General features: G+C 30.8%; 2 protein-coding genes across 6 annotated transcripts in view; one reads left to right on the top strand and one right to left on the bottom strand.

The window, feature by feature from the left end:
* The window catches only part of LOC134680827 (uncharacterized), a 157,080-nt gene that overhangs the window by 120,039 nt on the left and 9,450 nt on the right, over window positions 1-27,591 (bottom strand). The gene's annotated exons all lie outside the window — the stretch shown is intronic.
* LOC134680826 (huntingtin-interacting protein 1-like) overlaps window positions 2,297-27,591 on the top strand; it is a 52,717-nt gene continuing 27,422 nt past the window's right edge. For 4 of the 5 annotated variants that reach the window (XM_063540066.1, XM_063540068.1, XM_063540069.1 and 1 more), the window contains exons 1-8: window positions 21,909-21,965; window positions 22,382-22,457; window positions 22,686-22,832; window positions 23,346-23,386; window positions 24,299-24,371; window positions 25,769-25,861; window positions 26,829-26,910; window positions 27,398-27,486. In XM_063540066.1, the coding sequence (XP_063396136.1) occupies window positions 21,955-21,965; window positions 22,382-22,457; window positions 22,686-22,832; window positions 23,346-23,386; window positions 24,299-24,371; window positions 25,769-25,861; window positions 26,829-26,910; window positions 27,398-27,486 (612 nt within the window). In that variant the 5' untranslated portion in view covers window positions 21,909-21,954. Of the gene's footprint in view, window positions 2,485-4,728; window positions 4,793-9,105; window positions 9,249-12,957; window positions 13,015-13,371; window positions 13,453-14,419; window positions 14,497-17,925; window positions 17,988-18,435; window positions 18,577-21,907; window positions 21,966-22,381; window positions 22,458-22,685; window positions 22,833-23,345; window positions 23,387-24,298; window positions 24,372-25,768; window positions 25,862-26,828; window positions 26,911-27,397; window positions 27,487-27,591 lie in introns of those variants that run through there. The other variant, XM_063540070.1, reaches the window with a different exon arrangement.

The raw sequence follows: 27,591 nt of genomic DNA on the forward strand, positions 1-27,591 counted from the left end.
CAAATTTCACTATGTCATGAAATGCAAATGATTACAAGCATGCAATTAGCTTTTTGTTCGGTGTGAACCAAGGCTCCGTGTTGAAGACCATACATTGACCTATAATAGTTTACTTTCATAAATTGTTATTTGGATGGAGAGTTGACTCGTTGGCACTAACACCACATCTTCTTATATCTAAATAAGAAAAAAAAATTGGTAACGTATATTATGAACCTTTTACCATGATTCCAGAAAATATCTGAATTTGAAAAATTTCAATGCATTTTCGTGAGGAATAACGATTTTATGTTATCAGCATTTGAAATGACATGATAGACCGGGAAATATGCAATAATTTTCGAAACGTAAATGATTCTTTTAATATGTTACTTAAGAATTGAATGCTTCTTTTTGTAAATTTATTGGGTGGTAAAAGCGTTGACCGAAGTATACATTTTGTATGAAGCGCGGAAGCGCTTCATTCTAAAAATGTACGCCCGGTCAACGCTTTTACAACCCTATAAAGTTTCAAAAAAAAGTATTCAATACTTATAATTACATTTTTTTAGCTAAAATCATGAAAACACGTTTTTTATCCAGTTTTATTTAATTCACATGTGCACTTTTTTGTGGGACCTCGTGTCATCATGCATGATAAATGTTATTGTCTGATGCAATTGTTTACGGAATAACATGTTGACCAATCAGAATAACGTATTATAATGAATCTTACATCTAATGTAATTATATGTAATTACAATATATGTTCTAGATATATTAACATGGTTTTAAGAAACCACACCTCAGCCGCAGTCATATCGTGTATCTAATGGAAATTATTTTTTTAGATTATTCTCTAAATCTGTATCTTTATTTTTTTGTATATATGCCCATGTTAGTAGCGTCACGTGTTGGTGGTTACAATCCTATGTTGGATTCTATATTAAAAAAATAATTCTGAAATTTGAATTTTCTGATTTTTATTTACGTCTGAGTGTTAAGCAACAGTCAACCAAGCTATGAATATTGCCTGTGGACTGGTTACACCGTTCATCTTATTTATTGTATTTAGATTATTTACAGTAACAAAAACTGAACATGGCTCGGTTATGACATTTAAAACAACTTCCCTTACATTTTTTTCTATGTATGGCTCTGGGTCATTTTAATGTTTTTCCTGGTTATTGTTTTCAAGTTGTGTATGTGTTAAATCAATCTTTATTCATTTCAAAATTAGTAAACTCTTTAAGATAGTATTGTTGTTTCACTTGCAATTATACCACACCTCCTTATTAGTTTACAAAAATAATTTATATTAATTAATGGTTTTATGCAGTTTCAAGCTAAAATATTCTGAACTTTAAGGTAACTCGCAAACTTTGTGAAAATTCCCGGCAGACGGTCATTTATAAAAAAAATTATGCTTGATGATTGAGTGCCTAGGACATGTAAAGGACGAGTTTAGTTCCCGGAAACCTAATATATATCATATATTATATGAGAGGGTGTAGGAGGGGTCCTGTTCCCAAAATCCTGGGATAAAAAACACATGATCCCAAAATCCCGGGCTTAAAAACACAAAATCCCGAATCCCGAAACGGTCAATACCGAAATCTCCAGCTTAAAAACACCCGATCACGGAGTCCCGATAAAGGTCCTACCCCTCCCCCGTATATATGTTTGATAGGGACTAATACAGTGAACTTGAGGGGCTTCGTGTACAAGTTCTAGTAGCATTAAACACTAATTTAATTTTTCGTTGTGACTGCTCCGGAGTTATCGTTTATACTTGTCTCTAGTGAACATTAAATTGTTCTGTAAATTATGTCTCAAAAAGAATCATCGTGGAACAATAACAGAGTTTTTAACAAAAAGACAAAAAAAGAATCGACGATCAAATAAAATAAATCATCATCGGACTGCTTGAAACATCACAAGTTATTAGTATACTTTAAATAAGGAAATGAATGATTGTAAAATGAAATAAAGATCCCCAAAAATACCTTAAGAAATCTTATGGTCAATTTCCTACATCATGAATATTATCAATTATTATGAATATGAAAACGGTACTGACTTTTGGGGTGAAACATAACATATTTAGAAATGTCTTGATATTTATAAACTGGCAGTTCTAAACAAATACATATTAATCCTACAATTCATATTTTAAAATGCTATATGTCATTTGTGAGAAATTCAAATGTTTAATCTTTAAAATATGAATTCTTTAGTAAACTTGAACTCCTGCAAAATTACGCGGGAAATAGATTTATTGTTCCTGGTAATTTGACAGATCTTAAGGGGGCGCTGTTATAACCACAAACCGGGGAGTGCACTTTTACGAAATACATGTCTACTGTTACAAAGTTGAAATAGTTGAGTCCAATATGATAAAAAGATATTTGAAATAGAATGTCAACCAGACATTTACCCAGAGCTATTGGGAGCAGGGGAAAAACTGCACTTGAAATAGAAAGAGAGAATTTTGAGAAAAGTCAGGTAAATCTTTCACCGGAAGTGCATATTTGTTTATATTTATCATGATTTGTTTTGCATGTTTTCAGTGTATCTTCCACATGAACATTTGACAAGCGATAAAACGAAATAGATATCAACAACACAAATCATTTGGATTCCGCAAAGCTTAAATATATGTCATGTGTACTTACTGAAAACACAACCAGCTGATGCGTAGAATCACTCAATCAGTCATCCCAGCTTTTGACACATTCTCAATCAAATGGATCAAGAAAAATAAAATATTAATTTAACATATATCTAAAGGTATGCCTTGAATTATATAAAAAACCTAAGTATGGATAAGCAAAGTCTTTGTGGTAGGGGGTAGTTCAAATGACATGACACCGAACAGCTGTTTAGAGCTGAAATATAATGAGGTATGTCATATATTATAACACTGTCTCATTGTATGTGGGTTTTAATATTTATTTTCCTTTTGATAAATATTTTGTTCAAATTTTTGCAGGCCCTTTTCCATGAACACTTTCTATTGGTTTTTATGCATAAGGTCAGCTAATGTACATGTATTTTGTAATAATATAATAAATTGTTCCATAAGATGATATTTGGTAACATAGCTGTCAATTACGTGGTGAAACGGCCTCTGGGGTTTAATGGTAGCATTTTCACCTTGAGTGGGGGAGGTATAGAATGCACACCCCTTCTGTCTTTAAGAATTGATGTTTGCTGCTTCGATTCTCTGCCATTAAAGCACGCAGCATCAAGGAATAAGAGTAAAGACTGGTCGGCTGGGAGTCAGAATAATGTGTAGAAGTTTGGTGACATGTCTTCCTGTGGCTGTGGACTGTTACCTTGTGAGCTAGCATGTTTTAAAAATTCCGGCTCAGTTTGTCAGTCACATCAGTCTGGAACAAAGCAGAGTAAATATTCATTTAAGATTAACATGTTTTCCTCCTGAATATGCATATTAACATGCATATGATTAATAAATTTGCCACTGGACGTGATTAAAATTAAAGAAAAGTTCATGAAACTTGTGGGAAGGTGAACTTTTGACACCAACTTTCCCATGGAAGTTTCAAATGCATCAAAATCCTAGAACACTGTGTTAAGCAGCTATCAAACAGCATCATTACATTTTGTTTGTATGTTGTTTTGACACAGGACATGTCTTGACTTCTTAGAGCATCTGTTGTATGAATGATGCTGTAACAATGTATCATCATGATGCATTGTAACAGCATGTCTACCCTCTTGAACCAAATTAATTGTTCTTGGATATGACTGTTTGTCAGACTTTAATCTGAAAACATTTTCTTATACATGTACCCTTAAAATGTCAAAGTTAGAAAACAAGCTGCATCATTTCTTGAGATTAAAATGTTTTTTTCCAAAATCAAGTCAAAATATCCCAGGATATAATATTTAAGGCAAATAAAGCAGTAAGAAAGTCAGAAAAACTGTTTAGATTCTACATGTATAATCCTATTAATGTATGCCAGGCTTCTATTCAGCAAGTTCTAATTTATAACCCTGCAAGTGCAAGTACTTAACAAAATAACTGATTTTAATTAGTGTATCAGTGGCTCTTGTATCGTGCTTATCTGAATTGTGTGAGAGAGGTCAAAGGTTAGATTCCTAATTGAATCAAGCCAAAAACTTAAGTTTTCTTCTTCTTGAAGACAAAATAATTTAGGTGTAGGAACAAATACTAGTCCTTTTGAGTCTGACTCTAAGTAGGTTAGACTGTTATACATTTACTGCCTTTTGAATCACATTTTAGCTTAACATACATATTCATTGACCTATAATGGTTTACTTTTATAAATTGTTATTTGGATGGAGAGTTGTCTCATTGGCACACACAGTCACACCATATCTTCCTACATGTACATCTATGTATTGTGTACCATCTCCAACTTACCAAAAATAATAAAACATCGATTCCAATATAAACCCCCCTCAATATACAATCCACAGGTTGAATAAGGAAAGCAATTCAACATATCTGGCAGCCAGAGGAAACAGCTATCTGACAGAAAACCATATTGACCAAAATATTTTTTGTTTGTTGAACATGTTGAATAATGCTGTTAAATAGTCTGGTGACTGTCCCCATTTTGTTTTTACTCTTAATGAGCATGATAAGGGCTGGTCAAGTTTTATTATTGTCAATGTTTGTAAAGCATATCTACTTGTTTAACAAAGAAGTAATTTCTATTCATTTGAAATAAATTATTGCTATTTTATTTTGTTGAACAGCATGTAGCAATTACCAAAGCCATCAGTGCAACGGAATGTCCAGTGAAGGAGAAGCACGCCAGAAGTATCCTTTTTAATTTTAAACACCATTTAAAATATATACATTTAGTTTCTTGATGCAATTTGCATAGGGACTTGTTAAGGTGAAAATTCGTTGACCATGTGATCACCATGCTGAGATGCTTAACTTCTTGTACAGTATTTTATGGAACTTGCCTAAGGCCTGGTCAATACTGGAATTGACTGTCTTTTTTATTAATTTTGTTTCATACTAGATATTCTCAGAGGATTGATTAAATCTATGAAAGCTAAAACCTGCTAATATTGTTTTTTAGTTTAATAGTTAATTTACAGGCAATTTTCAGGACATATCTTAATGATATGTCATGTTAGTTACAGTAATACAAATTTAAATGAGAAAGTTTTTGTTTTTTGATTTTTTTATTCAGATTCAAAACCTACATGTATATGACATATATATATATTTTTTAATGAAAAATAAGTAAAAACAAATAAAATTTTACATCTCTGATTATTTAATTATTATATATATATGTGTTTTATTGTTGTTGTCCGATTATCTAACTATCCAGAATTCCTAATTTCCGTGGCACGTAGTGTAACAGGAATTAATTGTCTTCTCACGTAGTAGTTCGAAGGCGTATGAATTTTTCGGGCGGGAAAAATTATTGTGTTAAATGATAGGTGTATGTATGGTCATTTCTAGCCCTGCTTTACTTGAGTGAACATCAAATTTTTTAATTTGTACGTTAAGAACGTTTTTTTAAATATTTTGTATATATAAGTATGTTCAAATTAGCATTAAAGTTAAAACTTTTCGTTATATATATAGGTGATATGGCTATACAAACGTAATCGGATTTGGTTATTTCAGACTCATTTCTGTCTTCAAATTATTTCATTTAGCCGCAGTCTTTGACTGATAGCAGATTCTTTGTTTTTTAAATGTTTTCTTAAATGTTTTTTGAACATTCTTATATCAAGTGCGGTCCAACACTTGGGGTTTCGCATGGCATTAGGCAAACGGACACAGGTTTCTAAAAGTAGTTTTTCCTGAACGGCCACGAAACATTTAGATATTAGTAGTAGATATTAGAAGTCATCATGATTGCCACAATTTTTTATGTGTATTGATGTGACATGTTTGTACATATTTGTTTAATAAAATCGGCAGCTCAGAATATACACAAGCAGCAAGCTAGTCGACAAACATACGTTTGTGTTTTAGTTGTCTTTTGTTAGAAGTGTTGCTATGTTAGGAACATAAGGTATAGAGAAGACAAGTCTGGTTTTCGAAATATTTTATTTCTTAATCACACGGCCTAAGGTGGACATGTAAATCACAAATCAAAACAAACTGTTTTACATATATGGTAGTGTGACCATATTCATTTCTATTGGAAACTACCTCATTAGATACACATGTTGTTTACAAATTACAGAATCAATGTCTAAAATTTATACATGTAATCCACTGCATTTTGTACATTTTAATTTACTAACAATACATGTAATCCTATTACATTATTGTGCAACAAAAAAACAAAAATGATAAAAAAATGAAGAAAAATGTGAGAATCTAAATATTTCAACAATGTACTAAATTTATTGGTATATTAAAAATTAGTGTCCACATATATATATATTTTTTTATTTTTTTATACCAATGCATTTTAATAAAAAAAAATTCCATACTATAAAATATTGTACAAATTATAAGTGAAATTTAGTCCAATTTAGCACTTTTTGTACAATTTGTACTAATTCAAAATACACAAATGATAATTTGTACAATATTTTTTGTACACATTATAATTTGTACAAAATGATAACTTGCACACAACATATACATGATATAGAAATGTATTGGTCAGACCTGAAATATCTCTTCAAACAATTAAATTGGTTATCTTATTATTGACTTGTTAAATACACTTTGTAAATAAAAGTGGTGAATTGAACCAGGTTCCTTGGCATTTTATCAAGTCTGCATTATTGTGTTTAACTAATAAAGTTTTCTTAGTTCTTGCAGATTTATTTCAATGAGACATTTGTTATGAGACTTCAATTTTTAAATGCATATATTCAATTTTAAACATTATTTTATAATGTATTTTTTGAAAAATAATGTTTTCATCACACAATTCTATTTAAAAAACATGGGTTTAAAAATTTGTTTACTAATGGACCAAAGAGTCATGTTTGGGTCACATTTTATATGAAAGTAGATTTAAAACAAATTTAAATGTTATTTTGTCTGGTTTCACTCATAAAACATATACTAAGAATATACATATTTTTTTGAAGTCCATTGAACCCAAAGTTAGTATCAAAAATTTAAATGCCATTATTTTTTTTTCAGCAACTATTCTTCAGACAATGTTTTTTTTGGTTAACAATATCATGAATATGAAATAACATGATATTGTTAAGAATGTCATTTTTGCCGACACAAAAAGTTGCAATATTTGTTTAGTGTATGCATGAAATTGAGTGCATTTAATGTTTAAATGACCAGGAAGGATATGCAAACACAATGTAATATTTTCTAGTGTCAATTTCTGTCTTTGATCTAAAAATTTAGGCAGAATGATCACAGGGATCCAGGCGTGGATCCAGAGGGGGGTTCTGAGGGTTGGAACCCTCTCTTTTTTTGGACGATCAATGCATTTGAATGGGGACATGTAGTTGGATCCCCCCCGCCCCCCTTTGTCCTGGGTTAGGAACCCCCATTTTAAAATGGCTAGATCCGCCCCTGGGATCTGTTGTTCAAATTGCTCATATTGTACAGATTATAAATTATGTCAATCTGTGTACATATATAAATAGATTTTTTTTTTTATCAAAAAGATATCTTAAGTTCTGCTATACATGTAGGATAGAAAAAAGATTGTCATTCTAGGGTAATCATTGCTGTGTCTTCAAAATATGTTCCATAATCATTCTAATTTGGGTGACATTGGAGGGCCTATTTCCAAATCATTTTTTGGGGGTTATTTTTTTCCCACTTTCCACTTTTATTTACACCCCATACCCCTTTTTTAACCGCTTATTTCCCACATCCCAAATACATGCCACCCCCCTCACATTTTATGTAATCTGTTCACTGTACATATAACAAATCACTAATTTAGCACTGTTTTGATTTTTATAGAGATTACACTAGAATGTACAAGGTACTTTGCCCTTATGTATATTTTATCTACTTATGATCTAAATGTACAAGTATTTATCTTTGTGTTACATGTATGACTAACTGATGAGAAATCAGGTATTTTTTTTCTGCAGGGGGAATACACAAATATGTATAATTCATCATGAACCAATTAGTCCTTATTAGTAATGAGGACAGGGTGTAGATGTTTATTTACATGTATTTTATGCATCATTGATTCCACTTTGAATGAATATTAAATACAAGTATTTGCAAAAATCTAGCATATATATGTAGGAAAGTAGCAATGTATTTTTTATCCCCACAATATAGATGGATGAACAAGTGAAAAATGGGGTATGCTGAACCAACAATTTTAATACCAATCTACATAAAAAACCACCCCACCATAATTTGGGATTCCATTTTTTTGTCAAGAACACCCTCCCACTCCACATTTAAACCCACAACTCAAGTCTGGGTATATCTTTATTTAATCAATATAATCTTGAATTTGAAATATCTGAAAAGATCAGTTTTTAAGACAATGATTGACAGATAACAATTTAGTATGACTAACTGTTAGTAACAACTTGACATTTTTTAAGATCAATATCCTTCCTTCTCTATTATTATATTCTAATTATAGATAATATTATTACTTAACCAAAAAAGTAAATTTTAAAAAAATTATTTGAACAAAATGTAATATTGACTTAGAACTGAAACTACATTTTTGAAATAAATCAGCCAAACATCTTTAAAATATTTTATTCATTATTTAGTTCTAATTTGTGTAAACAGCAATGCATGTTATTTGGGACAGCATATACTAAATAAATACAATGTTTTTCTTTAGTAGGTAAAACTAGATACATGTATACTATATATGCATGATATTTCTTATGGGATTAGCACATGCCAAACTGTTGGACTTTAGAAATTTTGTCTGTTAGCTGCTTTCAAATCTTTTTTCATTGACACATTAGAATAGTACCATAGGCGGATCCATAAGGGGGCCCTGTGCCCCCCTTTTGTTGGAAAAATTTGGTTTGATTATATAGGGAATCATTGAAGCATGTCTGGAGCGGGCCCTCCTTAGAAAAAGTTCTGGATCGACCACAGAGTACCTTTTACTTTATTCTGGAAGGGTATTCAGGCTTCATGGAAATTACATGATTGTTTTCCTTAACCCAGACAAGCTATTGTTCTAGGTACATTTAAGGACCATGGAGCAGGATTATACTGGACAATTGGTGGAAAACTTCCATTACAGGGAAATCCAATTATAGCATGGAAATTTATCCATGTACTACATAAAATACTGAGGGATGGACATCCCCATGTGAGTATATCTTTTAACCATGTTTATTAGTTCCCTACTGTTGGAAGTTAAAGGAGACTTAAGGTTTGCCGTCTGTCTGTCCTTCTGTCATTCTGGCAAATCAGTTTTCAACACTTTTTTAGCTCACCTGACATGAAAGGTCAAGTGAGCTTTTCTCATCACTTGGCGTCCGTCGTCCGTCGTCCATAAACTTTTACAAAAATCTTCTCCTCTGAAACTACTTGGCCAAATTTAACCAAACTTGGCCACAATCATCATTGGGGTATCTAGTTTAAAAAATGTGTCCGGTGACCCCGCCAACCAAACAAGATGGCTGCCATGGCTAAAAATAGAACATAGGGGTAAAATGCAGTTTTTGGCTTATAACTCAAAAACCAAAGCATTTAGTGCAAATCTGACATGGGGTTGAATTGTTTATCAGGTCAAGATCTATCTGCCCTGAAATTTTCAGATGAATCTGACTACTCGTTGTTAGGTTGCTGCCCCTGAATTGGTTATTTTAAGGAAATTTTGCAGTTTTTGGTTATTATCTTGAATACTATTATAGATAGAGATAAACTGTAAACAACAATAATGTTCAGCAAAGTAAAACCTATAAATAAGTCAACATGACCAAAATTGTCAGTCAACCCCTTAAGGAGTTATTGCCCTTTATAGTCAATTTTATAACAAATTTTCGTCAGTTTTTGTAACTTGTACAAAAATCTTCTTCTCTGAAACTACATGGCCAAATTAAACCAAACTTGGCCATAATTATCATTGTGGTATATAGTTTAAAAAATGTGTCCGATGACACCGCCTTCCAAACAAAATGGCTGACATGGCTAAAATTAGAACATAGTGGTAAAATGCAGTTTTTAATTTATATCTTTAAAACTAAGACATTTAGGGCAAATCTTTCAAGATTTAAATGTCAATCAGAATAAGATCTATCCCCTCGCAAATTTTCAGGTGAATCTGACAACTCGTTGTTGGGTTGCTGCCCTTAAATTGGTAATTTTAAGGAAATTTTGCAGTTTTTGGTTATTATCTTGAATACTATTATAGATAGAGATAAACTGTAAACAGCAATTTTGTTCAGCAAAGTAAGATCTACAAATAAGTCAAACATGATAAAAATTGTAAGAATACCCCTTAAGGAGTTATTGTCCTTTATAGTCAATTTTGAACAACTTTTTGTCATTTTTGTAACTTGAAATCTTCTTTTCTAAAACTATGGGCCATATTAAACTAAATGTGGCCACAATCATTACTATGGTATCTATTTGAAAAAAGTGTCTAATGACCCCACCTACTAACCAAGATGATCGACATCAGTAAATACAGTAACAGGTGAGCGACACAGGCTCTTGAGAGCCTCTAGTTTGTACTTGAAGATATCAATTTGATATTTAGTTAATTGTTTTATCACGACAAGTTACAAATCAATTCGAATTTTATTGGGGTCTGATAGTCTTGTGCAGAGTTAGGGTCCTTGTCGGATTAAAAAATCATTTTACTATTCATTTCATTGAAATAGATGAAATATAGTAGGAAAAGTTACTTAGTTGAATCAATGTCAGAAAATTATTTCTTTGGCAGAATTAGACTGCTATTGAAGTCTTTTACCCATGAACCAAAATATTCATAGCACAGACCATATTTTGTAATTGGAAGACTAAATGTAACGACTGTGTACATATAATATGTTTTTTGAAATAGACAAATTGTTTTTATACGACCGCAAATTTTGAAAAATTTTCGTCGTATATTGCTATCATGTTGTCGTCGTCGTCGTCGTCGTCGTCGTCGTCGTCGTCGTCGTCCGAATACTTTTAGTTTTCGCACTCTAACTTTAGTAAAAGTGAATAGAAATCTATGAAATTTTAACACAAGGTTTATGACCATAAAAGGAAGGCTGGTATTGATTTTGGGAGTTTTGGTCCCAACATTTTAGGAATTAGGGGCCAAAAAGGGCCCAAATAAGCATTTTCTTGGTTTTCGCACTATAACTTTAGTTTAAGTTAATAGAAATCTATGAAATTTTGACACAAGGTTTATAACCACAAAATAAAGGTTGGGATTGATTTTGGGAGTTTTATTTTCAACAGTTTAGGAATTAGGGGGCAAAAAAGGGCCCAAATAAGCATTATTCTTGGTTTTCGCACAATAACTTTAGTTAAAGTAAATAGAAATCAATGAAATTTAAACACAATGTTTATGACCACAAAAGGAAGGTTGGTATTGATTTTGGGAGTTTCGGTCCCAACAGTTTAGGAATTAGGGCCCAAAAAGGGACCCAAATAAGCATTTTTCTTGGTTTTCGCACCATAGCGTTAGTATAAGTAAATAGAAATCTATGAAATTTAAACACAAGGTTTATGACTATAAAAGGAAGGTTGGTATTGATTTTGGAAGTTTTGGTCCCAACAGTTAAGGAAAAAGGGGCCCAAAGGGTCCAAAATTAAACTTTGTTTGATTTCATCAAAATTGAATAATTGGGGTTCTTTAATATGCCGAATCTAACTGTGTATGTAGATTCTTAATTTTTGGTCCCGTTTTCAAATTGGTCTACATTAAGGTCCAAAGGGTCCAAAATTAAACTAAGTTTGATTTTAACAAAATTTGAAACCTTGGGGTTCTTTGATATGCTGAATCTAAAAATGTACTTAGATTTTTGATTATTGGCCCAGTTTTCAAGTTGGCCCAAATCGGGGTCCAAAATTAAACATTGTTTGATTTCATCAAAAATTGAATAATTGGGGTTCTTTGATATGCCAAATCTTACTGTGTATGTAGATTCTTAATTTTTGGTCCAGTTTTAAAATTGGTCTAAATTAAAGTGCAAAGGGTCCAAAATTAAACTTAAGTTTGATTTTAACAAAAATTAAATTCTTGGGCCTCTTTGATATGCTGAATCTAAACATGTACTTAGATTTTTGATTATGGGCCCAGTTTTCAAGTTGGTCCAAATCAGGATCTAAAATTATTATATTAAGTATTGTGCAATAGCAAGTCTTTTCAATTGCACAGTATTGTGCAATGGCAAGAATTATCTAATTTCACAATATTGTGAAATAGCAATTTTTTTTTAATTAAGAGTTATCTTTCTTTGTCCAGTATAGTAAGCAAGAAATATCTGCAAGAATTTTTTTTCATTGGAGTTATCTTTCTTTGTCCAGAATCAACTTAAATCTTTGTTATATACAATATACAATGTATATTCACTTTTTACTACCAACTGATAAATTTAAATAATCTTTACCATTCAGTGATAACAAGCAGTTTTTTTACATCATGTTTTTAAATGAGTAGTAATTGTTGCAAACTCCATTAGAATATTTTAATTGAAATTAGTTTTGGAATAAGGGAAAGGGGGATGTGAATAAAAAATTGGGTTAAATTTTTCTCATTTGAAATTTCATAAATAAAAAGAAAATTTCTTCAAACATTTTTTTGAGAGGATTAATATTCAACAGCATAGTGAATTGCTCTAAGAGAAAACAAAAATTTTAAGTTCATTTGAATACATTCATTCTGTGTCAGAAACCTATGCTGTGTCAACTATTTAATCACAATCCAAATTTAGAGCGGAATCCAGCTTGAATGTTGTGTCCATACTTGCCCCAACCGTTCAGGGTTCAACCTCTGCGGTCGTATAAAGCTATGCCCTGCGGAGCATCTGGTTAATATTTTCTTATTACAATGTATTAATTTTGTTTTATTACAGGCAATACCAGACTCATTTAAAAACCATGCAATCCTGAAAGAGCTTGCAAAACTATGGGTAAGATATTGCAATGAAATATGACAGAAAAACAAAAATTGTGTGTGTCAAATGAAACATGTCTGGAAACTAACACTGCCAAATGAAACGTCAGAAAACAAACACTGGTTAGTAATTCATTGGCCTGGTCAACCTTTGCCCTACATTTGTAAAGCTAAATAGGAACCAGTTTCTGGCCAAAGATGGATAAAACAATGACTACCAGAAACAAATAATTTACAACATGAAGAATTATGTCTAGCCATCCAGGCTGAGTGAGATATTTTGTGTTGTTAATATGATCTGTACTAAAAGATGTGGGAAAAATGTATTATCAGTGGAGAAGAATTTTACCAATATATGTAAATAATTTTGTAGATGCATCTGAAGGAAGGATATGGAAAGCTTATTGCTTGTTATTGTAAACTGATGGTGGAGAAACTGAATTTTCATAGAAAGGTATATATTATGATTTATGTAGTGTGGATTCCTTTATAATAATGAATCAACAGTATAAATAACTTAAATGTGACATTACTTTAAAAGCCATTGATATCTGAAGAAATGAAAAAAATTACAATGCATTTCATTGAAATAGATGGAGTAGAGACTTTCTACAGTAGTGTTGGATATCGTCAGGTCATGAATTAATGTTACCCATAATACCGTTTAAGGTGGTAGACCTTGGTTCAGGGAGATAACTCTTTACATCAGTAATGTGTTTGTAAAAGTCAAGTTTCATCAACGTATTTTAAGCATTTACCTGAAACAGATTGAAAATAATCTATGTAACATAGAAGCTTAGAATATATTAATGAAAATGGTTGACACAAACGTACTGATGGTTTTAAGAGTTATTTCCCTTTACCAAGGTCTACCTCCTTAACCAGATATTTATGAGACAATTCAATATACAGAGGCAAAAAACTGTTTTGGTAGTAAAGTTGAATCATGTTACTGTAGGGCATCTATAAAAGAAGAACATTTTGTTTGATTTAGAAATGTGTTTTGAAAGCCAATCAGACAACTCTCCTCCAGGATCCAAATGATGAAGATTTAAGCAACTAAAGGTCACCACAAAAAAGTTATAAGTGTCCATCAGAGTACTCAGGGTTATGAAAAATTCAGTTCAAAGTCAATAACAACTCAAATAAATCCTATTCCACCAAGACTACTGTAAATTCTGAAATCATTGTAGCAATTTTTGTGAAAAGGACAAAAAAATAAGAAATATTTTTTTGGATTGCAGGAAATTATACATACAATCATATGTATCTGATATCAGAATGAGAGTTCTTATTATTCTGACATTCACTGAATCGCATTATTTTATTTAACAAAAACCTCACGAAAATTTCTGAATTTACAGTTTTTATATGGATTTCGTGACAATCTGTATTGATAAACTCTCTTTCTTTTATTACAGAATAAAGAAATACCAGGAAACCTGAATTTATCAGACGAACAGTTTGCTAAGATTTGTGGGTCTGATGTTAATAATTAGTAAGTTTCATCACGAAAAAGTGCTAACAATGAGTCCCTTACTCATGTAATTTTTTGGTTGTTTTTATTAATCAATTGAAATGTTGGAAGGGCTTGGTAAAATTCCATCATAGGGACAAGTACAAGAAGACTTTAAAAATTAGATTTCTCTGAGTAAGATATCCATGCTTTAATCAAAATTTGAAATCTTGCTATTGAGTTTTTGAAATGGCTCAATCTTTTTGGTGTTTTTAATTCCTTATATTTATACTAAGGCTTAGTATTCTTTGTTGAATTGATTTACAACTTATGCAGTGAAGAAGGGCTTTATATTTGGGTTTATATTGGATGATTAAGAGCTTGTGGTTTGGTCAATCATCTAGACCTCAGATGACTTTGTTGTTTGCTTTTAAGATTCAGACTTTGGACGGTCTATGAATGATGTATTGCACATTTGATGAATTGAAATATACAAACCTAAATATGGGTTGGAGTTTGGGATTGGTGATTAAATTTTCAACTCTGAATTAGTTTCTATAAATATTTTTTTAACTAACAACTAACTTGATATAAAAATGGTGTGGTAGTTTCTGACTTAAATATAATAAAGCGCTGTGTTTACAGTATAACAAGTATGTTTATAGTAGTATAACAAGAATAGACAATAATTAATTTATAACAGTGTATCTAGAAAGGAGTTAGTAATGTAAGTGTGTCATGTCAGGCTCAGTGTAAGGTTAAATTGCTTCATATCTTATACTGAGTAGTTTCCATCAAAGTACATATAGTATATAGTGATAGCCGTATTTTAGGAGGGGTTATTTTCTTAATTTTTGTTTTCATGGGTAGCAATTTTAGTGGATTACGAATGGATTATGTATTTTTTCTAAATATTTATTTTCATGAGTTTACCAAAGTCTGTATGCAAGCTTAAGGTGGTACCTAACACTACAGGGAGATAACTCTGTAATATCAGCTAAACGTTTCAATTACGTTGTGTTAAGGGAATATATTAAGCTTCTCAATGATCAAAATAAGTGTAATTTTTCTGATAAAACGGTTGGTTCAAATTTTTTCAAATTTTTATATTTTTGTCAAAGGGTCAAAGTAAGTACTTTGTCAAAATTTCAAGAAAATTAACCGAGCCAAATTAAATTTAGTTAAAGTGTTGGTACCAGCTTAAACACATTGTTTACTTGGTTTACTCGTGAACCCATGAACATTATGATAATGAATCCTCAGTCATGTCAGTAGTTAATGGTTTTACTGTAGTCATCTAAAAAATACTTTTTTTTTATGAAAACTTTTAATATAAGGTATTTGTTGCTTTTGAATACCAGTCAAATCAAGCTAAGATCTTCTACTCAAGACTCAACTTAAGATAGCTATTTTGAAACAGTATAGGATATGAAGGAATTTAAACACTGGCCTGTTATATATATATGTTGTTGGGTACAGTTTACTAATATTTATTATTTATTTTTCTCTCTCAGTGATATGCGATATAGGCAAGTGTACATCAGTTAAAAAAATCAGCTATTGTAACTAAATGTACATTATATACTGAACTACACAAGAAATTAACATTTTATGCAGTTATGGTTCTTTCAGAAAAAAAATCTCTGTTATTATATATCTCTGATCCTAGTTTTGCATTGGTCAAAATGAAGTTTTGACATCAAATTTTAAAGTACATGTTTTCCTCTAAATTTCCTATGGTAGTGACACGAAAAAGTGACCATGCATATTGAGGAACACACTTATTAGATTGTTGAAAAGAAAGTTAAATTAAATTAGCTTACTGTATATGGTCTTAAACTATTAAAGACATAGATTTCACCAACCTATCTTTTAGAAATACAATAATTCTCTACAAATGACAGTTAGATTTACAATATAAAAATTTCAAAAAAGAATATTAATCTAATGTTGAAATATTTCTCTGCCTGACTAGGGATTTCTTAAGTATAAAAAAAATGTGGTATGATTACCAATGAGACATCTATCTGCCACAGTTTAAATGGTGTGGATGTAAGCAATTATTGGTCTTGTACATGTGCAGCCTTTGAAAATGATTTTTTTTTTGTCTTTACACATCGATAAATACTAAACTATTTGTCTGTTTTTGAATATTTTAGATTTTAGTCTCAAAAGGAATGTAAACATGTATTGCATACAGTTTTCAACAATTCATACCATACTATTAGCTGCAATCTTTAAAAAATTCACTTTTTTGCGGAGCTATGAAACACTAATCACCTTGGTTCAAGGGCCATAACTCATCCCCAGCCTTTGAAAATGAGAAAAACCTATACCTCATTGTCATCTAAAAATGCCCTGACAAATGTGAAAACTAACAGTCTAATTTGTAACGATTCTGTATACCAAAAAAAAAAATATAACAGACATGTTAAACCAGTGAAAACCAGTGTTTTCTGAAAGATACACAAAGATTTGAGTTCAGTATATACTGTTTTTGGGATTGGCTAGTTCTTGTTTGTTAAACCTAATAATTCAGAGTTTGAACTATCTGTTACTAGTAAAATTTAAATTTTGTTTTGGCTAAAAAAAACCTTTGACATCTTCATTATTTATTCATTCATTGTAGATCAGTTTTAGTTACACTCCACAACTCTAATCTTGAAATTAGTTTGGGGGCATGAACTTGTTTCAAATTTAGAAAATATTGAAATAATCTTTAAGTTTTGCTGAAGACTTATTCATTTTAGAAATGATAGTATATTAGTGTGACTTGGTAGAGGGATGCATGTATCAGATAACATATACCAAATAATAGGGTGAGGGGAAGCTTTCTATAAATGGATAACTTAAATTTCAATTTAACATTAACAGAACTAATACTAATATGATCTTGTTTATTTTTGTGTATTTTTGTACGTTTCCTTGTTTTCCATTCAGATTATAATGGAAAAAGCTACAGGATTCATGTGACAAAACAACTATGTTGTTTAAAAATCTATTTTTACACTTAAACTATGTGTACCTAAATTATCTTGTGGATTAAGTTTTGCTATGTTGCACAAAACACAAATACCATGGAATTCTTGAAATAGAAGGGAAAAGATATTTGTTATAGGCTCTTATAGTTTATAACATTAAAAGAAATACACTTGTTGATTTTCAAATCCAGGGACTAAGGTATTGAGCTTTATACGTATCTTTTCCTATATTTGATTTGTTCTCCACTCAGACAGATTTAAAAAAAGAATTAGCGTGTAATTAGATTCTCAAAATATTCTTACTAAACATTATCTTTTCATTTCAGTGTCATGAAATAGTTAAGAACTTGAAGTATAGGAAACTAAATATACCATAAAAGTAATCAGTTTTGTCCCTGTTTTTTTCTTCATTTGAAATAAAATGTCTTAAAAAGTCGTTCAAAAAACATACGTTTAATAGATATATATTATACCAACAATTTTATTTCAGTTTTGAGATCAGTGTTGAGATGCTGGATTACATGGATGAGATTTTGAGTCTTCAACAAGCAGGTAAATTAAGCAGCTTGGGTTGGAATATTTAAATAATGTATACCCATACTGTTGATATAATATAGCAATTAGCATCTTCTTGAATCCTCTACTTTAACAAATAAATTATAAAAAGTAGGGATTGAGTTCCAATTTACTATAGAACAGTATTGTATATGGGTAGTGTAATATCAGGATTCACCGTGGTTCATGTTAAAGGTGCTTATCATTTATTTGAATTTTGTAACTTTAAGGTGTAAATTAGAAAGTAAGAGTGCTGAATTAAATTCAAAGATAGTGGAACTATTTAGAGTAGAATTGGGAAATGCAAGGCATTGAGGATCTTTCTTTCTACAACAAGAATTTATAATTTTGAGCAACTGATATCACATTTTATCTACTTTTAAAATTTTCATTCATAAGCAAATGATTTAATGTATAAATACATAGTATAAATTTTTTCTTTTAGTATTTGGTTCATTAGACATGTCACGATCGAACTCGATGACTAATTCTGGACAGTGTCGACTTGCTCCATTGATATTGTGTATACAAGACTCATGTCAGCTCTATGATTACATTGTTAAATCCTTGTTCCGGTTACATTCTAGTAAGTATATTAAATTATGGCATGTTATAGTGTAAATTCAATTCTTTTACCCCTCAGAACAAAGTTCCATATGGTATAATCTGACAGACAGACAAATGTATGTTTTATTAGACAATTTTAAATATAGTAATACATGACTGGTAAATATTAATTGGGGTTTGTAGTTTAATACACACATTGTCATTAGGTTTTAATTCTAAAGCCACAACTGCAGTATCTGGTATTGAGTATCCTGCATCATTAGTAGAGTCCTTTACAAATTGCCAGTGTATGGTTGTAGAATTTTTCATCAGGTCTATTCTTGCAATAGTGTTAGGTGACTTCATTGTTGTCACAATATAATAATATCCAGGTACTTGGCAGGTAAATTTTCCTGTAGATTGGAAAGATGACAGGTTGGGTACACCTATAGATGTTTTAATGTCTGGAAACTTGAGTAGTCCAGCAGGTTGAGTAGTAAATATACTGACATTAGTACAACCAGTAACCATAACTGAAAGGAAAAAAATGAGTATAGTAATAAAATTGAGAATGGAAATGGGGAATGTATCAAAGAGACAACAACCCGACCATAGAAAAAACAACAGCAGAAGGTCACCAACAGGTCTTCAATGTAGCGAGGAATTCCCGCACACCGGGAGGCATCCTTCAGCTGGCCCCTAAACAAATATATACTAGTTCAGTGATAATGAACGCCATACTAATTTCCATAACTAAGTATTCATAACTATAGAATAGGAATTAGTCTATTCCTTCGGTTTCACTGTAATCCTATATATAATACCAGAGTATAACAGTATAAGACATTAATAATGTCACAGTAACAGGTTTACCACAGATCTGTACACACCATGTACACCCAGTTTAGAGCATAACATTTTCAATTTTGTTGCTCATACTAAACAAAATTGAAGTAATTGCTATGTTCAGGAAATTATTGAACAAACAACTAATGCATGCACATTTAATTTGTATATTACACTATTCCATGTCCTCATTGAAATCATAGTGTATAATTGACAAAAACTTTTCATTAGTAAAATTTTGGCTGCTACTTAGTTCTCCATGTAACACCTTACAGGCGACATAAAAAAAGGCCCAATCATCTGTTGGTCCTGTCTTGCAAGCACTCTTAACTTCCGTGCACAGATATTTCTTAAATTGATATCTAAGGGTTTATATAAACCAAAGATATATATTTAATTGACACAGATAAATTCTGATTCCGAAAGTGAAGAACTATGTTTTGGTGGTATATTACCTAGAGGGGAGACTAATGCTTACAGGTTGTGTGTTTTTTTTTATCACACATTATCCTTTGAAAAACACTGAAATTGGAACCAGCAGGAAAGATTTTTCTTCTTATTTTAAAAAAAAAATCATTTTTACCTTTCTTTAACTGTGTATCCAGAAACTGCTGAAAAATTGACAAAGATGAGTTGTGAAATCTTCCCAGTTGTTCAATTTCATCCTTGGTATGATTGGCTAATTTTTCAATTTCATTCCCGGTCTGAAGCGTCAGATTGTTTAAAAGTCGAAAATTTTGTTGCTGTTTGTGTTTGAGCATTGACGTTGATTTGTTTTGCATCTCTTCAATGGTTTTGAATTTATTATTCATTTGATTTTCTATTTCATGCCTTGATGATTTGGTCAGATTATATAAAGCTAGAAAGTCTTGGTTCCTTGCCTGTTCATGACCGTTTAATAAGTTTATCCTGGAATCGAATGTTTGTACCTGTGCTTGCAATGTTTGTAGAGTTTGTAACTGATTAATATTTTTCAGTTGTTCTAGTTCTCTTATTTTCCCTTCAAGGTCAAGGGTTTTGTTCACTACAGAATTGTACATATGCTCTTTGACGGTCAGTTTAGCTTGGACAGCATTATATTTCAATTCCAGTTCATGGTATTTTTGCTCCAAGGCACCAATTGTTTGCTTTGTTTCATTAAATTCATTGTGGGAAGGTTGTGCAGCTAAAATTTGTTCAATAATGTCAAACTTTTGTTGCAGTTGATCAGTTAATAAGTTCAGGCTCTTCTCATTCTGGTCACGGTATGCTTCAAGGTCATGATTGATTTTATTTTTGTCTCTGTAGTATTCTGTTTTTGATAAATAACTAGGTCTAACTGCAAGAGAAGAGGTGTTTCTATTTTCCAGAAGAAAACCACAAGTATATCCAATCACAAGCATTGAAATGACAGTAGTAATCATTTTGTTAGAAACTAGTCCGCTGCAAATTTTTGTAAAAAAATGTACTGTTCACAGTTTGTTATCTAGGACTTGGATGTGTTTCTTAAACATGTATAAATATTTTTGTTTCTGTTTATCATTAGAATTTATATCTGAAATACTTTATAAGGTCAGAATGATTCAAGCTTATCTCACACTATTTTAATCCAAATTTATTAGAAACACAAATATGCATTACTAGATTTTAATGTGTTGTAGTCTTAAAATAATTAATGTAGCAACAACATATTAACTTTAGAGAATAAAGATTGATTTTGAAATGGGAATTTGATGATTTGAAGACAAATTTATGATTCTTTTTCTACAATTGTGTTTTCAATACAAATGTGCACCTCTTTTGAAAGAAGTTATCAAGTAATCTTTTTGAAATTAAAAGAGATAAATGCACTATTGCTTCCATTTTTAGTTAGTTAATAATCTTTGCTTTCAAACACATATTTCTTTGTCAACAGTTTATTATTTTATATTTAATGTTTTTGACATGTCCATCTGTCCTTCCATCCATCCGTCAGTCTATCATCAGTCCTGGTGTCGTTCTCTCAACTCCTCTGACACCACACAACAGAATTTCATGAAGTTTTGTAGGTAATAAGGACATACTATGTAGATATGCATTAGTATCTGTTAACATGGTTAAGACAGGAAATAATGATTATATTTTTATTCTAGGAGTAATGCTCTTGTGAACTAAGACTTTGTTCCTTAATATGCTACTACAAAAGTTTGTCAACAGATCATCATGAATAGTTGAAGATAATAAACACATAATATGTAGATGTGCTTCCCCACAAGACATTTTATCAGCAGACTTTTGTAGGAGTTATGAGTCTTTGAAATTCAGGACTTCAGAATCCAGTTAAATTTTATTTTCCCAATGACATTGTGTTGGCTTGGGGTAAGTGAGCTTGCTCACAAAGGTGTTTTAATTCATTTTCCACCAATGACATTCAAATTTTAGAATTGTTCATAAACTTTTAATAGATTAAAGTTTCTGTACAAGTATTGAACAGTGAACACTACTTTCACAGCCATGTTTAAAAATTATAAAGCGAGTACTTTTGATTATATTTTTTCATTTTTCAGGTCTTCCTCCCGACACACTATCTGGCCATAGAGACAGATTTCTATCCATGTATAAAAGGTATTTTATCACATATATAGCTGGTCTAATAACATAAAAGAATGATTTGGAAATTGAACTAATTGTTGATGGTTCAAATTTAGAATGGAAATGGGGAATATGTCTAAGAGACAACAACCCTACCAAAGAGCAGACAACAGCCAAAGGCCACAGTATCAATGTAATTGATAAAAAAGAAAAACACTCATTGATTAAGAAAATATTGATTTTCATCAGAATTTTTTTTTTTAAATATTTAGATATATAAAATGTGTACATGGTGTATAGAAACAGATAACTTTTCTTACCGATATGCCAAGTGTTCTTTTAAAAATTTGGTAAAGATTATCCCAATGTTGTATTAGCTTTCATTTTCTAAGTCCATTGAATGTTGTATAGGTAAGAAAAAACTTATCCATGTTTCTTTCTAATTTCAGATTAAAACAGTTTTATTTGAGTAGTAGTAACTTACAATATTTTAAAAATCTAGTCCAAGTTCCAGGTTTGCCTGATGTAAGTATTGTTTATAAAAAAAATATTCTTAGTACAAAAATTGTTTATTATATATTTCATGAAGTCAGTTAATCTCTAAATTAAAGAACATTTATATCATTCATGGTCCTAAAAAAAAATATGTATCAAAACATTTGATGGCAATTTTGTTTACAGGTTCTATCATCTTTGGTCACCCAAACACAATCCACTTAACAAGTAACAAATTGAAATGTTTTATATTTTCAGGAACCTCCCAACTTTTTAATAGCCTCAGATTTCAGTAAGCATGTGAAACCTGTGGCTGTGGTACCAGATGAACCAGAACCAGAGGCGGAGCCAGAGATTGAAGTGGAGGATTTGATTGACACATCAGTCTCACAACCAGTCTTACAGGTAAAGGATTTTGATTTTCTCTGTAGGAAGCCCAAACAAAATCTACATATGATCATCTGTATACTGTGGTTTCACAAAAATAAATCGCTAGAATTGTAATTCATCAATTTTACTACACACATTTACACAAAAAAAAAAAATTTTCCATAATTGTTGAGCACCAATAAACCTTGTTGCTATTTTGAAATCTGTCCCTGTTGACATTCATGAGAATCTGTCCACTTTAACAATGGCATCATACAACAATCTCTTTTCCATTGTGGTGTTTGATATTTTGTTTTATGACTTTCAAATTTTACAGGAACCTTTGTGATGACTAAGGTGTATCATCGTCAATATTTATATTGCAAATATTAATTTGAAATCCCTGAACTATTTTCTTCTTTACATATCAAACTTTCTAGGAACAAAAGAAAGCAAGTTTGGATTATTTGATGGAAAATTGTAAAAATAGAATTCAATATACATGGTTTATATTTTCTAAGAGGTAATTGATGATTCATTTAATTACAGGTGAATAATTTTGGAAATGGCTTTCCTGAAGTTGATGAAAGGTAAATAACGTCTTTTATAATACTGTAAACCAACTTATTTTCAAGAGCGATTTATTTTGGGACATTTGCGAGTAGAAAAATAACACGAATGTTAATCGTCACGAATATGTCAATCTTTGATCTTTCCATAATAAACTTCATCCAGTAAATAAGATAATCAAAGAATTAATTAGCCGTGAAGTGGTCAATAAAGGGTAAAACGTGAAATAAAGTATCGGCGAAAATAAGTTGGTTTACAGTACATTTTTGTACTAGTTTGATATCAGCATAAATAGTGTGACAGGCACAAACTATTGATGTTGACTTCAAAGCTGTCTTCAAACTAGCCACGCTCAAAATATAATCATAAACTGACAGTGCATTAATATATGAAGATATTGATCTCATAAAAGAAATCTTTAATATTATCCTGAATATGCATGAAATCTTTCATTCTGAATTTGCGTAAAACATTTTCACTAAACCTGTAAGAAATAGTTCTATTGGATATTCATGAAATATTTCTACTGAAACATTAGCTAACAGCAATTTAATGAATTACAATAGAGTTGATTAAGCTGTTACAGCTGATTTCAATGAGTGTGTAGCTAAAGGTTATATTTTTGGCTTGCTTGCTTGCTAGCTGAACCATGAAGTCATTATTAGGTTTGGAAACTACCCTCCTTTAAGAGTAGACTAGTCCAACAGATTACAACTCTATCTGTCTGTAGGACTAGGCTACTTCGAAAGGATGATAGTATACCTTATCTAGTAAGGACTTCACAGTTCAGCTAGCAAGCAAGCTAACCAAAGATATTACCTTTAGCTACACACTCAATGGAATTGGCTGAAAAAAATGTTCATGGTTTTGTGCTCATTTTATAGTATTCTGTACTTTGTCATTATAATATTGTATGAAACATTTGATTACAGAGATCATATTATAGAAAGATTAACAAAAGAAATCCAGTATCTCCGATCAGAGATAGAAAGATTAAAATTGGAGGTTAGTTTTATTTCAAAGTGGTTTTTTATGTATCTCTAAGCAACAGAAAAGTTTATAGAAAATAATGATGTTTTCTTTGCACCTTTAGATAGATATCAATAGATATATTTACACTTGTATGCAATTTGTCCCCATTACGTAAAATCACACAGGTTCCTGTAAACTTTGACATCATAATTTAAAATATTTGACGTCACAATTTAAAAGTGATTGTTGCTTGACGTCAAAAGGTGATTCGAAGTAGATCTAAGGTCATTCGGAGGCAAGATTCAGATAAATACCAAAAGTGTAAATACGTTTATTATATGTACCATAGAATATTGATTTTTTTTTACCATGATTTTTATTAAAAAAAAAAAGTAAACCACGTGATTAATAATGGTATGAAGAAAAAAACTGAGTAGTAAAGATGAGATAGAAATTTCTTTAAAATATTAGTTCAAAGTGGAAGAAATATTCTGTAATATTATTTCCATTGTAATATTACAGTATGTGTTCCTTACAGAATAAAGAGAACTTGATAAACAACAGGAACATATATTATGGCATTTATTTTAACAAAAACTCCAGGGGAACCTCTGTTATGCAGAACAAATTTCCGTTGACACATTGAGTTTTAAATTGATTAGCTAGAATAAGTTTGTCCTTAAGAATGTACTAAGGTGAAATTAAAAACAATCTAGATTTAAAAATATATACTATAAATCGAAAGAACTAAAAACGCAAAAAATATTGATAGGTTATTGAGCTTCTTTTCAAGATATTTGAGTTTTAAAAAATGGCAGGAAAAGGCTGACTCAAACTTTTCCCTTATATTTGCATTTTTTCATTTGGGTCTCAAACCAAAAGTAGAAAACATATCTAGAATCTGCATATATTTGGTAAATGACCTTTTTTGAAATCTTATATGAAAAGAAAAATAAGTAGTATGGTGTATGTGTATGTACAGCCTTAAGGAAGCTGGCTTGTCATGTTTTAGATTTTTTGTCAGATTTTCGGAATCCTCTGGTTTTATCCATTTGAATGCCTTGAAAAAAATTGCCCGCTGACCCCCATTTTTCTTTTTGTTAATCTTATACATGTATAATGATAAGCCATCTGTAAAAGACTTGTAAAATTTTAATTACTTTTTAACAGTTTTTGAGAACTTCAACTTGTCAATGATAAAGCTAAGAAAAGTCAAGAGAGAATATTTTCCCCACCAAAATTTCAATGGCCAATATCTGGAAAACAAGCACAGTGACCTATATATTTTTTTGGCTATTTTGATTCTTTTATTTATCCCCTATTTATATAAACTAGTGTTTTGAAAAGTTAATTACTTTGAAACTGAGAAGCGAACTGCCTTAATTAAAGAGTGTTTTACAAGAATTCAGACCTGTTATCTTTTTTTATAGGACACAAAGATTTTATCTGCACAGAAAGAAGAGATAGCCAGATTAGAGAAAATATTATCAGAGTTACGATTGTCTGCTGATAGGTCTTTAAAAGTTTGTATTAATGATTCAAAACAATGAAAAAAATACTTTGGTGGCAATTTTTAGCTAAATTCCAATTGCAAGACTTTATTTATAAATTTTTAAATCATGAGGTACCTGCTTTACCCACTGGATTTTCATTACAAATTGTTTCTTCATCCAAAAACACTGTTTCTGAAACACCCCCTAAATTAAATTGATAGATAAAAAAATGGTACTGTTGATTCATTATAATTTGTTAAGGTGGTGCCCAACACTTTCACTAAAATTAATTTGGCTCGTTTAATTTTCATAAAATTTTGACAAAGTATTTACTTTGACCCTTTAACCAAAATATATAAATTTCAAAAGTTTTGAACCAACCAGTTTATCAGAAAAATTACACTGGTTATATAGCAGTTTGACAAACACCAATTTTGATCATTGAGTTTAATATTCCCCTTACAAAACAACGTAATTAAAACGTTTAGCTGATTATACAGAGTTACCTCCCTGTCGTGTTGGTACCCACCTTGAATACCAATTTTGTTACTTTTAGTTGTTACAGGTGATTCACGAAGTCAAATGATCTACACATTACACATTTTCTATAGGCTTTATATAAAAAAGAAGATGTAGTATGATTGCCAATGCAATAACTCTCCACAAGAGACCAAATTACACGGAAATTAACAACTTTGTAGATATTGGCAAAGCCACGAAATCAAACACCCATGAAAATGCAAGTTTTCTAAATCCATGAAAATTGATACCCTTGAAAATAAATGAATCCACAGTGTGTGCCTTATAACATATTGCACTGCCAATGTTTTCTGTTGATTCAACTCATTTTTGTAGTTTCTCAATACTTAGACTAAGGTATATCTACAAAAGGGGAAAACATCTTTTATATTCTGTAACTTATTCAACACCACAGAGTTAATGACCTAATTTCTATAAAACTGTTTCAAAATAGTCAGTACCTGATTTTGTTTTCTAGGATAATGATGAATTGAAGAAGAGGTTAAAACAGACAGAGACTGTACATGTTGGGGCTGCTACCAAACTAGCAGACGCTGAAAGTAAGAAATCATTGTCACATGTTCTTAATCGCAATATTGTTTTCCTATTGCTTAAAATTAAACAAGATGTTTTACTATTGTGAAAAATGTGACATGGTTATAATGGCATATAAACTCACATATTTTTTTTATATATGAACTAAACAGGTTTTTTCTTCATTATCCCAAAAAATAAAATCACATTTCAGTCAAAATGACAAAATTGCAATAATAAATTAATGCACACATTAATTACAGTATGGCATTAGAATAAGGATAAAATCAAGTTAGATTTTTTAGAAAATTCTTTCCTGTTTACTATTTGTTGGTTATAAATAATAATTGTTTTTAATGTCAACTGACAGTGATTTTAATTTGCAACCAACAAATATATGAACCCAGAACAGTTATTACCTAACTAGAAAATAGGATGATTATAATTTTAATTTTGAATGACAAATGAATTTTATCTCTAAATTGATATATTACATTATTGTATTGCTTTTAGAACATGCAAAAGGATTTGAAGATAAGTTCAAGAAGATGAAAGATATTTATCAGAAATTAAGAGAGGAACATGTCTCACTATTACGAACAGTAAGTTGTAAAGGTTACTGTAAATTCAGAAATTATTGCAAGGTTTTAATTATTGCGAAAAATGCGACAGAGTTGTAAACGCAATAATTTAAACTCGCATTTTGA

This window comes from Mytilus trossulus, chromosome 8 (assembly GCF_036588685.1).
Source record: "Mytilus trossulus isolate FHL-02 chromosome 8, PNRI_Mtr1.1.1.hap1, whole genome shotgun sequence".
Classification (NCBI taxonomy): domain Eukaryota; kingdom Metazoa; phylum Mollusca; class Bivalvia; order Mytilida; family Mytilidae; genus Mytilus; species Mytilus trossulus.